Source organism: Carcharodon carcharias, chromosome 12 (genome assembly GCF_017639515.1).
Source record: "Carcharodon carcharias isolate sCarCar2 chromosome 12, sCarCar2.pri, whole genome shotgun sequence".
Taxonomy (NCBI): Eukaryota; Metazoa; Chordata; class Chondrichthyes; order Lamniformes; family Lamnidae; genus Carcharodon; species Carcharodon carcharias.
In genome coordinates, this window is record NC_054478.1 from 77271 (window position 1) to 89290 (window position 12020).

General features: G+C 43.6%; 1 protein-coding gene across 5 annotated transcripts in view; it reads left to right on the top strand.

Moving 5' to 3' along the window:
• The window catches only part of xrcc5 (X-ray repair complementing defective repair in Chinese hamster cells 5), a 187822-nt gene that overhangs the window by 55485 nt on the left and 120317 nt on the right, over positions 1 to 12020 (top strand). For all 5 annotated transcript variants that reach the window (XR_005944593.1, XR_005944592.1, XM_041201108.1 and 2 more), the window contains one exon: positions 11579 to 11717. Coding sequence is in view for 3 of the 5 variants with exons in the window: in XM_041201108.1 (XP_041057042.1) it covers positions 11579 to 11717 (139 nt within the window). In the remaining 2 variants the exon portion in view is untranslated. The remainder of the gene's footprint in view (positions 1 to 11578; positions 11718 to 12020) is intronic.

A 12020-nucleotide genomic window follows, 5' to 3' on the forward strand; every position in this document is an offset into this window, starting at 1 on the left:
AAGACTTTGGGATTCCCCTTTATGTTGGTTGCCAGTCTTTTCTCATAATCCCTCTTCACTTCTCTAATATGCTTTTTCACCTCCCTTCTGAACCTTCTGTATTCCTCTTGGTTCTCAATTGTATTTTCTATCTGACACCTGTCTTACGCACACTTTTTTTTCCTATCTTAATTTCAATCTCCTTTTTCATCCACGGAGCTCTGGATTTGTTTGTCCTACCACTCTCTTTCGATAGAGTATACCTTGATTGTGCGCAAACCAATTCTTTTTTGAAGCTAACCCATTGTTCAGCTACAGTTTTATCCACCAATCTTTCATTTCAGACTACCTGGCTCAGCTCTGTTCTTGCCCCATTGAAGTCAGCTGTTGTCCAGTTAATTATTTTTATTCTGGATTGCCTACAGCACATCTTGTTGGATTGGCCACATGCTGCTGTAGAAAATTCTCCTGAACACAAGCTAGGAACTTTTGCCCCTCTCTGCCCTTTACACTACCACTGTCCCAGTCTAGATTTGGGTAATTGAAGTCCCCCATTATAACTACTCTATAATGCCTGCATCTCTTTGTAATTTCTCTGCAGATTTGTACTTCTATGTCCTTTTCACCATTTGGCAGTCTATAGACTGCATCGAGCAATGTAATTGCCCCCTTTTTGTTCCTTAGCTCTAGCCAAATTGATTCTGTCCTTGAACCCTCTGGGACATCCTCTTTCTCCAGCACTGCAATGCTCTCCTTAACCAATGCCACCACCCCTCCTTTCCTATCTCTTCTGAACACCATGTACCTGGGAATATTTAACACCCAGTTCTGCCCCTGCTTGAGCCAGGTTTCTTATCCCCACAACATCATATTTCCACTTACCAATCTGCACCTGTAACTCCCCAATCTTATTTACTATACTCCATGCATTTACATACAACCAAAGTAATCTCGATTTAGATTTTATTACTTTCTCCCTTAACCCAACTTTACCTATTAACTTACTTTTTCTATGCTAGTGCTATCTGTTGCTTCCAGTATTTTGTGCACCCTGGTATTCCTCTCTAATATCTTTCCTTGGTTCTCACACCCTTGCTGAGTTAGTTTAAACTCCTCCCACCAGCACTAGCAAGGAACTCAGTCCCAGCTCTGTTCAGGTTCAACCTGTCCAGCTTGTACAGGTGCCATCTCCCCCAGAGCCAGTCCCAGGAATCTAAAGCCTTTCCTCCAGCATCTTTTCAGCCACACATGCATCTGCCTTATCCTCCTATATCCGTACTTACTGGCATATGGCACTGGGAGCAATCCAGAGATTACTACATTAGAGGTCCTGCTTGCTAATTTTCTGCATAGCTCCTTAAACTCTGATCGCAGAACCACAGCCCCCTTCCTACCCAAGGTCATCGGTATCAATGTGGACCGCAACCTCTGGCTCTTCACCCTCCCCTAGAAGAATGTCCTGCAGCCAGTCTGACATCCTTGACCCTGGCACCAGGAAGACAACATACCATCCTGGAGTCACATCCATGGCCACAGAAACACCTATGAATCAATGCATTCCCTATCACTATAGTTCTTCCTCCCCTCTTGTACAGCTGAACCGCTCTGATGCACTCCTCTGAGGAACCAGTGCCCTCACCAGCTTCAAAAACAGAACAGATTTGTGAGCAGGACCCCAGAGGACTCCTGCACTACATGCCTACTTCTGTCCGACTGCCTGGTGGTCACCCATTCCCCCTCTCTCTCCAGGCCCTTAAGCTGTGGTGTGACTACCTCTCTGAATGTGCTATCCACGTAGCTCTTAGCCTTACTGATGCAACACAGTGACTCCAGTCACTGCTCAAGCTCTAAACCCGGAACTCAAGTTTCTGCAGATGACAACACTTCCTGCACGTGGTCAGCTAGGACACCGGTAGCGTCCATGACTTCACACATATTACAGGACACACATTCCACTTGACTGAGCTGCCCTACCATTCTTAACTTTACTTTCCTTATGTTAACTTTATTCTACTTTGGATTATTTATTTTACTTAATTATATCGGCCTTAAATTTCCCTTATCCCTGGCACTTCTCAGTTAAATCCAAGTATAGAAACTTTCAAAATATTACACCTTTCTAATTTACTCATCAGTTCCTACTTACCAAGGCCACCACTCTTCTTTCTGAGCAAAGGTAGAAAAATAAAGGTGCACCTCATCCTCAAACTTCCTCAGTCACCAAAATCTTTACTGCAGCCAAAAACAGCACTCCAGGGCAGACAAATCAGCCTACTTTTATACTCCCTGGACCCAATTAAGCAAGTTATCTAATTAACTAGTTGGAGCTGCAAGCAGAGCCTGTTTTAAGGCTGGACTAAAACTCACCCTCTTCCAACCCTAACAGCAACTTTTAGTTAATTGCTAAATTAAAGAAAGACTAGACTGTGAAGAAATAGATGCTACTCACAATAAGAGGCTGTAGTAGAAGAATTAATCCAGGCTGGTCTTTAGGTTCAAGCTGGTTTATTTTCAAGACAGCTTTTCGTTGCCACTGACTTCCAAGTGGCTTCCACACAAAGTGTTCCAGCTGTATCTTTTAATTCTGTTTAGATAGAATAATCAAAGCCCATCACCTTTTTAACTAGCAATTGTCTTTAACAAGGTGATTGCCATGCAGTGTGATTATTTATACATTGACAATAGAGATACTTTAAGTTATATTGCTATTTGAGGGTGTTAGGAATGAGTTTTAGCTTTCAAGTTTAAATTTGATTTGTATTTCTGTATCTGTGTGTTAAGAAAGGTCTACAGGCCAGTGAGTCTCACGTCAGTGGTTGGGAAACTATTGGAGAAAATTCTGAAGGAGAGATTCTATCTCCACTTGGAGAGGCAAGGTTTGATCAGGGATAGTCAGCATGGCTTTGTCAGAGGGAGGTCATGCCTAACAAATTTGATTAAATTTTTTGAGGAGGTGAGCAGGTGTGTAGATGAGGGTAACTCTTATAGAGTCAAAACAATTAAACTAAATTAACAAAATTGGGATAAATCAGGCACAGCCCCTAATTCAGGTCAGCTGTAAAACCAAGAACAAAGTTTAAAGGAAACTTACAAACTTTAAATTAAAATGTGATTAAAGGGGTCGACAAAACACCCCAGTCCCTGCGGTGCCCACCGGGCACGGAAGGCCTCGAGAGTGCCAGCAGATACTGCGTGCTGCCTTTCCAAAGACATCCGGCCGCGAACGTAGCCGCGGAAGAGGGACAAACAATCGGGTGGGACTCCCCCATCGATCGCCCGCTGCCTGGACCTGTTAATAGCCAACTTGGCCAGGCCCAGGAGTAGGTTCATGAAGAGGTCCTCCTCCTTCCCGACCCCCTTCCGCACCGGGTGTCCATGAGGGTAGTGTAGTTGATGTAGTTTATGTGGATTTCAGCAAAGCCTTTGACAAGACCGCACATGGGAGACTTATAAAGAAGACAAATGCACATGGGATACGGGGTAATTTGATAAGGTGGATTCAAAATAGAAGACAGAGGGTGATGACAGAAGGATGCTTTAGTGATTGGAAGCCAGTGTCCAGTGACATACCACAGGGATCTGTGCAGGGTCCCCTATTATTTGTCATTTATATAAATGATATAGATGACTATGTGGGGGGTAGGATTAGTAAGTTTGCGGATGACACAAAGATTGGCTGGGTGGTTAACAATGAGGTTGAATGTCTTGGGCTACAGGAAGATATAGACGGGATGGTCAAATGGGCAGATAAGTGGCAGATGGAATTTAACCCTGAAAAGTGTGAGGTGATACACTTTGGAAGGATTAATTTGACAAGGAGGAATTCAATGAACGGCATGACACTAGGAAGTTCTGAGGAACAAAGGGACCTTGGCGTGTGTGTCCATAGATCTCTGAAGGCGGAAGGGCATGTTAGTAGGATGGTGAAAAAGGCATATGGGACACTTGCCTTTATCAATCGACTCATAGATTACAAAAGTAGGGAGATCATGTTGGAGTTGTATAGAATCTTGGTGAGGCCACAGCTGGAGTACTGTGTGCAGTTCTGGTCGCCACAATAAAGGATGTGATTACACTGGAGGGGGTGCAGAGGAGATTCACCAGGATGTTGCCTGGGATGAAACGTTTAAGATGAAGAGAGGTTGGATAGACTTGGGTTGTTTTTGTTGGAGCAGAGAAGACTGAGGGGTGACCTGATCGAGGTGTACAAGATTATGAGGGGCATGGACAGGGTGGATAGGGAGCAGCTGTTCCCATTATTTGAAGGGTCAGTAACAAGGGGACATAAGTTCAAGGTGAGGGCCAGGAGGTTTAGGGGGGATGTGGGGAAAAACTTTTTTACCCAGAAGGTGGTGTAGGTCTGGAATGCACTGCCTGGGAGGGTGGTGGAGGCGGGTTGCCTCACATCCTTTAAAAAGTACCTGGATGAGCACTTGGCACATCATAACGTTCAAGGCTTTGGGCCAAGTGCTGGTAAATGGGATTAGATAGGTAGGTCAGGTGTTTCTCGTGTCAGTGCAGACTCGATGGGCCGAAGGGCCTCTTTTGGACTGTGTGATTCTGTGAAATGGAGTTTTAGTTTCACTTTAGAAAGGTGCTTGCATTTTGAATTTTACGACCCCTAAAGAAAAAGTAAACAAACAAGGGTAGAAGGATTGGATAGTTGCCTAGCAATAGAGGCCCAGAGAGGCAGGTCCCACCCACAGACATACGCACCAAATGAAAGAAACGACAGTTATAAGTTCAGTTGAAGTCAGGACCCAGAGAGCATGGACACTGGGAGCGGGAATTGCAGATTCCCCAAAAGAACAAAAAGGTCCTAAGTGAAGAAAAACCATAAACATCCAGGAGAGTGGAGGAGGGGAAAGTCCAAAGTAACAGAGGAAGGACAAGAACCTGGGAATAGGTCATGTTAAGTGAAGTTAAGAGTGAGGGGCAGAGAGAAAGGCTCCAAGCTTCAGATTTAAAGTGAGAACAGCTTGCAAGAAGCAACAAGGGTCAAAGAGACAATTGAAGGTTTGTAACTCTTTGCTATGGGCATGTGAAGCAGTGGTGTACTGTTGAGGTTGAGTTAGAGAGACAGGAGTGTGTTGAAGACAGCTTGAATGCATGTGGTGACCCAGAGAAGAGGAACATCAGAAGGGGTGTTAGAAACCCTGGAGGTGAACCCTTCTGGAAGGTGCCTGAGAGAAAACGTCAGTCTGGGAGAAGATTCCAAGGCAAGGTCCTGGAGAGTGGTGATTGGAATCCCTCATGTGAAGGATGGAATTCATTGAGACTGGTTGACTCATGGCGTGATAAGCATCTGGGAGAAGTTGAGGAGAGATCTATAGCGTTTGTTTGAGGTGGCATCTGTCACTTGGTTTCGGAGTGCGGTGTGTCTGATCACAGGGTGCCATAGGTTTACATGGACTGTGAACTTACTGTGAACATTAGAGTATAAGGTATTTTTTGTAACTTGTGTTATCCTTACAAATCTATATTCACCTGTAAAGGTGTAGTTGTGGGTGAAGGAGTATTGTAATATGGTTCATATTTTCTTGTTGAATAAATGTTATATTCTTTTGTTAAAAGTAAGAGCCCATGGGATCCAAGGCAATTTGGCAAATTGGATCCAGAATTGGCTGAGTGGCAGGAAGCAGAGGGTGATGGTCGAGTGGTGGTTTTGTGACTGGATGCCTGTGTCCTGTGGGGTTCCACAGGGATCGGTGTTGGGTCCCTTGCTGTTTTGTGGTATATATAAACAATTTAGACTTGAATGTAGGAAGGTTAATCAGTAAGTTCGCGGATGACACGAAAATTGGTGGGATGGTAAATAGTGAGGAAGATAGCCGTAGATTATAGGAGGATATAACCGGGCTGGTCAGATGGGCTGATCACTGGCAAATGGAATTTAATTCGGATAAGTGTGAGGTGATGCACTTGGGCAGGACAAACAAGGCACGGGAATACACGATGAACGGCAGGACCCTGGGAAGTACCAAGGATCAGAGGGACCTTGGTGTGCATGTCCCACCAGTCCCTTAAGGTAGCAGGACAGGTAAATAAGGTAGGTAAGAAGGCATATGGGATACTTGCCTTTATTAGCCGAGGCATAGAATGTAAGAGCAGGGAGGTTATGCTGGAACTGTATAAAACGCAGGTTAGGCCACAGCTAGAGTATTGTGTGCAGTTCTGGAATCTGCATTATAGGAAGGATGTGATTGCACTAGAGAGAGTGCAGAGGAGATTTACCAGGATGTTGCCTGGGCTGGAGAGTTTTAGTTAGGAGGGGAGATTGGATAGGCTGGAGTTATTTTCGATGGAGCAGAGGAGGTTGAGGTGGGGGGACATGATTGTGGTGTGTAAAATTACGAGGGGCATAAATAGGGTGAACAGGAAGGAACTTTTCCCCTTGGTAGAGGGATCAATAACCAGGGGGCATAGATTTAAGGTAAGGGGCAGGAGGTTTAGAGGGGATGTGAGAAAGAATTTTTTTACCCAGAGGGTGGTGGGAATCTGGAATTCTGCCTGAAAGGGTGGTAGAGGCAAAAACCCTCATAACATTTAAGAAGTACTTAGATGCACACTTGCGATGCCATGGCATACAAGGCTATGGGCCTAGTGCTGGAAAATAGGATTAGAATAGTTATGTACTTGTTTGACCGGTGCAGACTCGATGGGCTGAAGTGCCTTTTTCTGTGCTATTGACCTCTATGACTCTAAGCTCACCAGCTAACTCATATGCCTCTTGTTCAGTAGCTACTCTCCACGTATCTGAACAAACAAAGTAAAAGTTAGGATCTATCAAGCCAGTTTCCCGTCTGGGATCAGGCTTGTCCACGGGTAACCTCAGCTTGGATCATAACAGGACTTTAGATAGAATTTCACCCTCAGTCACCAAACTCCAACTGAAACTCTCCACTGCAGCCAAAAACAGCGCTCCAGTTCAGACCACATTGCTGTGGGTCTGGAATCACATGTCGGCCAGACCAGATAAGGATGGCAGATTTCCTTCCCTAAAGGACATTAGTGAACCAGATGCTTTTTTACAACAATCGGCAATGGTTTTATCATTTAATTTACTTTTAAGTTGAGGCTTTTATTGGAGTTAAATTTCGCCGTCTGCTGTGGCAGGATTCAAACCTGGGTCCCCAGAGCATTGCCCTGGGCCTCTGGAATATTAGTTCAGTGTCAATACCATTCTGCCACTGCCTCCCCTATGTTTGAGTTTTGCAGGCATGCGCTGGTTGGGTATGGTCTGTACCCTGCCCATTGCGAACAGCAGCTGGCACGTGCTGTTTGATACAATCCACCTGTCTTTGGGACATACAGCCTACGCATATGGCATCACTGGCACTGAAATCCATGTACCACATTACTCATTGTGTGATAGGCAGAATGTCTTTTTGGCTTGACAGCAGCATCCTGTTAGTGACGAATACCACTCATGTTGCTACTGCATAGTAGCAGCCTGAAATGTCTAGCTTCACCTGTTGCGCAAATTTTTGCTCTTGCTCTTCCAGGGTAATCTGAGGTAGACTGGGCACTTTTCAGGTCCGAAAGCAACAGCCTTAGACCCGTTCATGAGTTTGCGTGATATACATCGTGAAATGATCTGATCAGGGTAGCCATTATCCTGCAGGATGCCTTTGATTCACCCTATTTCAGAATCAAGCTTGCATGGTGAGCAAATGGCTTGGGTCCTATTTACAAGGTTGCCAATAAGACCAATCTTATAGCTTGTGGAATTGTAAGAATCCCAATGTGTTTATTAACCAGTGAAGTAGGCTTGTGGTAGAGAATCCCCTGGCAGCTTTCTTAACTAGCACATCAAGGAAGTGGAGTTCATTTGACTGCTCCATTTCATGGGTGAATTTGAGCGCAGGATGGAGCCCATTCAGACATGTAAGAAAATTGTTAAATGTAGCTGCAGATTTAAATACAGCAAACGTATCATCCACATATCAGAAATACGCAAGGTGTAGGAGGTTAGTGTCATTCCATCGAAGACACGTTTCTCATGGAACCCAACAAAGATGTTTGTTTGCTGGGCCTAGAGGGGATCCCATGGCAAACACCATCTGTTTATACATACATGGTGCCATTAAAATTGCATTCAACTGTGCGAGTTGCCGAGTTCTTAAGTTCAATGAATACTGATTCACGCAATGATGGTGGGTCTAGATCGCCATGATATAGTGCTGCAATGCAAAAATAGATCGCTTCTTTAAGTGGAACATTGGTGAATATGCTGGTAATGTCACATGGCGTTCGCAAATGTGAAAGAGTCCTTCACTGTGTATGTGGAAAACTTGGTCAAAACTGTTGTAACAATTCGCCCAGCCATTTGGCCAATTCATGTTGTGCAGAACCAGTCATAAATAAGATAGGGCATCGATGGACATCACTTTTGTGTGTCTTGGACAGCCCATACATATGCGGATGTAGCAAACGGTGAGGACGAATCCTGTGAATCTTTGTATCATCTGCAAATTTTGAAATCATGCCCTGCACCCCACTGTCTTGGTCATTAATAAATATCAGGAAGAGCAAGGGTCCCAACACTGAACCCTGGGGAACTCCACGACAAACCTTCCTCCAATCTGAAAAACAACCATTTATCACTACTCTGTTTCCTGTCACTCAGCCAATTTCTTATCCAAGTGCCTAATTTCCCTTTTATTGCATGAGCTAGAATTTTGCTCACAAGTCTGTTGTGTGGCGCTGTATCGAATGCCTTTTGAGAATTTATATACACCACATCAACAGCGTTTCCCTTATCAACCTTCTGTTATCTCCTCAAAAAGCTCCAGCAAGTTAGTTAAACATGATTTTGCCTTGATAAATCCATGCTGGCTTTCCTTGATGAACCTGCACTTGTCTAAGTGATTATTGATTTTATCCTGTACTATAGTTTCCAGACGTTTCCCTACCACTGAGGTCAAACTGACTGGCCTGTGATTGCCAGCTTTATCCTTGCACCCCTTTTTGAACAAGGGGTGTAACATTCACAATCCTCCAGTCCTCTTGCGCCTCCCTTGTGTCTTAAGAAAGAATGGAAGATTATCGCTAGTGCCTCCACAATTTCCAACCTCACTTCCCTCAGTACCCTTGGATGCATCTCATCCAGTCCTTGTACCTTATCTATTTTAAGTAAAGATAGCCTTTCCGACACCTCCTTCCTCTCAATTGTAAGTTCTTCTGGTGTACCAGTTACCTCCTCGCTCACCTCGGCCTGGGTAGCATCTTCTTCCTTTGTAAAGACAGATGCAAAGTATTCGTTCAATACCTCCGCTATTTCTCCAACCTCCACATGCAAGTTCTCTTTTTTGTCCCTAATCGGCCCTACTCTTTCTTTTACCACCCTTTTATCATTTACGTGTTTATAAGACCTTGGGTTTCCCTTTTATGTTCGCTGCCAACCTCTTTTCATGCTCTCTCCTTGCTTTTCTTATTAGTTTCTTCACTTCCCCTCTGGTCCTTCTATATTCAGCCTGATTCTGCATTGTATTTTCTACCTGACATCTGTCGTAGGTGCACTTCTTCTTTTTCATCCTTATCTCTATCTCGCTCGCCATCCAGGACGCTCTGGATTTATTTGTCCTACCTTTCCACTTCAAGGGAATATACCTTGACATTGCCTGCAATACTTTTTCTTTGAAGGTGGCCTCTTGTTCACTGTCTTCTCTGCCAACATTTGATTCCAACTCACTTGACTCAGATGCAATCTCATCCCATCGAAGTTGGCTTTCCTCCAATTAATTATCCCTTTTGTTCTTTGGGGTTTGTTTATTTTCCATGAATAATCTACTCAAGACTGTAGTTTGTTAAAACCATTATTATTTATTTACAACTCTATGGACATCTTAGGAACTCTGCATGAGGTCGTACTCCTCCTCCCTCCAGATCTCTGTTACTTAGTCATGTCATACCTAAATAAGCAGGCAACTATTCGCATGTAATTTTAAGAGTTTATTAAGAAACAACAGTTTAGATATGATACATTAACTAATTAGACAGAGAAAAGGTATACAGCCCGTAACAGCTTGTGATAACAGCATTCCGCTCTCTAGTCGAAATGTGAGGAAACTCTTTCCACAACCTCTCGATTTTCCTCCTCCTCCATTTTCCATCTGAAGAAGGCAGCTGCAAATCGAGTGCTGCCACCTCACTAGCACCTCAGCAGGACCTCAGCCGCATTATCACCAGTATGGCACCAATCTCTATACTCATTTTGGGGGCTGGTAGCTTACCAAATGTCAATCTCCTGTCTGAACCCTTCAGACCAATAGATATGGGGCAGGTACCCAGACTGACAGGTTTGTTGCCACCCTTCCCCTGTTTGTCATCCCGCTCAAGGTCAATTTTATCATGCTGAGGATCATCTCTTGGGCTATAAGGAGGTGCACAGGTCGCCATCTAACAACTCAGGAATGTCAACATGACAGCCTAAAATAAGACTGTTTAGAGATCAAAGTTTTTAAGAATCTTTTTTCCAGAGAGAAAATCAATGTTGCTTGGTTAATCCCATAAAATGCAGAAAATACTCTCTTATTAAAGGCCCCAATTTCTTATGGCGTTACATCTGAAATTTGGACAGGTTGTTCAGAATCATGCAATTTGCATGCACTAGATCAGCTATGCACACTTTCAAGGATTCAGCGTCTTCAGTGGACATTCTGCCTATCACACAAATCACTAATGTGGTACTTGAATTTTAGTGCCAGTGTGATGCTATAGGCCATATATCCCAAAGGCTGGCAGATTGTATCAAACAGCATGTCCCAGCTACTGTTCGCAACGAGCAGGGTACAGACCATGCCCAACCAACTCTTGCTTGCAAAACTCAAAACACAGTGTCCAACATTAGATGTGATTCTGCGATTGGACAACCTTTGATAAATAATCCTCGATGTGCTAAGAATTACACTGACAACCAATTTAAGATTGTCATTCGGACTTGCCAAGTTGCATGTACTGGAGGCTACATATACTAATTCATAGGGCCCTGTTCTTTGCAGACAGAAAGAACATGTACATACATTGCACCTGTTTCAGCCAAACAAAATAAGTGACAGCCACTCACTGACTCATTCCTCTGGGCAATGCTTGACCAATCAGGGTCAAGCTGCCTGGTTTAAATTTCAAACAATGCTTGGCAGTCAACTGTCGGTCACCATCATCTGGCCCACTCTCCATGACAACACCACTTGCCAACCAATCAGCACTCTATTCGCATACAGTATAAATTATTGTTTTACCCTTTATATTGGTATTCTTGTAAGTGTCCTGATGAGTGCAAGACGAAAAACTTAGACGTGTCTCTTTTTTTCAACAATACCCAATGAGTTATGTTGCTACTTGGCATTTATCATCAGCACTTATACTGTGACAGACCTCCACTAACAGATCATTAACCATTGGCTGAGGGGCTCTTTGAATTTTAGAACATGTAAGCTGGGAGAATGAAATGGAAGTAACAATTCTAACAGTGGATAACGACGAGTGCTTAAACCATTTTGTACTCTATCCCTCGCACCTTGCCCCAGCCAACATATTTCCCTTTAAAAAATATAATTATGACAATCAAAACTTCAGAATTAAACTCTTCAAACAGATGACTGAAGAGAAAGTCAAGAAAAGCTGGATGTCTGTTGATGCCAAGACTCTGCGGAAGGAGGATGTGAGGAGAGAGACCGTTTACTGCTTAAATGATGACAATGAGACTGAAGTTCCAAAGGAGGACACTATTCAAGGTACCATCTGTCCTGACCATCCTAACATTTAATGATTATTAAAACTCAGAACCAAGTTGTAACATAAATTGGGGGCTCTTGCAGGATTTGAAACGCGGACTTTGGGGGATTGGACACGGAATAATAATTGGTTAAAAGGACAGAGACCAGGTTTCTTGTACATTGGTAAACTAAAATGGCGTTGAAGGTTGCAAAGACTTTTCTACAGGTGGAAAAAGTAACTCTGATTGGTTTACAAAAAGTAACCAAGACTCAGCTAACGGAATTGGTGAATAAATTGGAGTTAGAATTATCTGTAGGGGC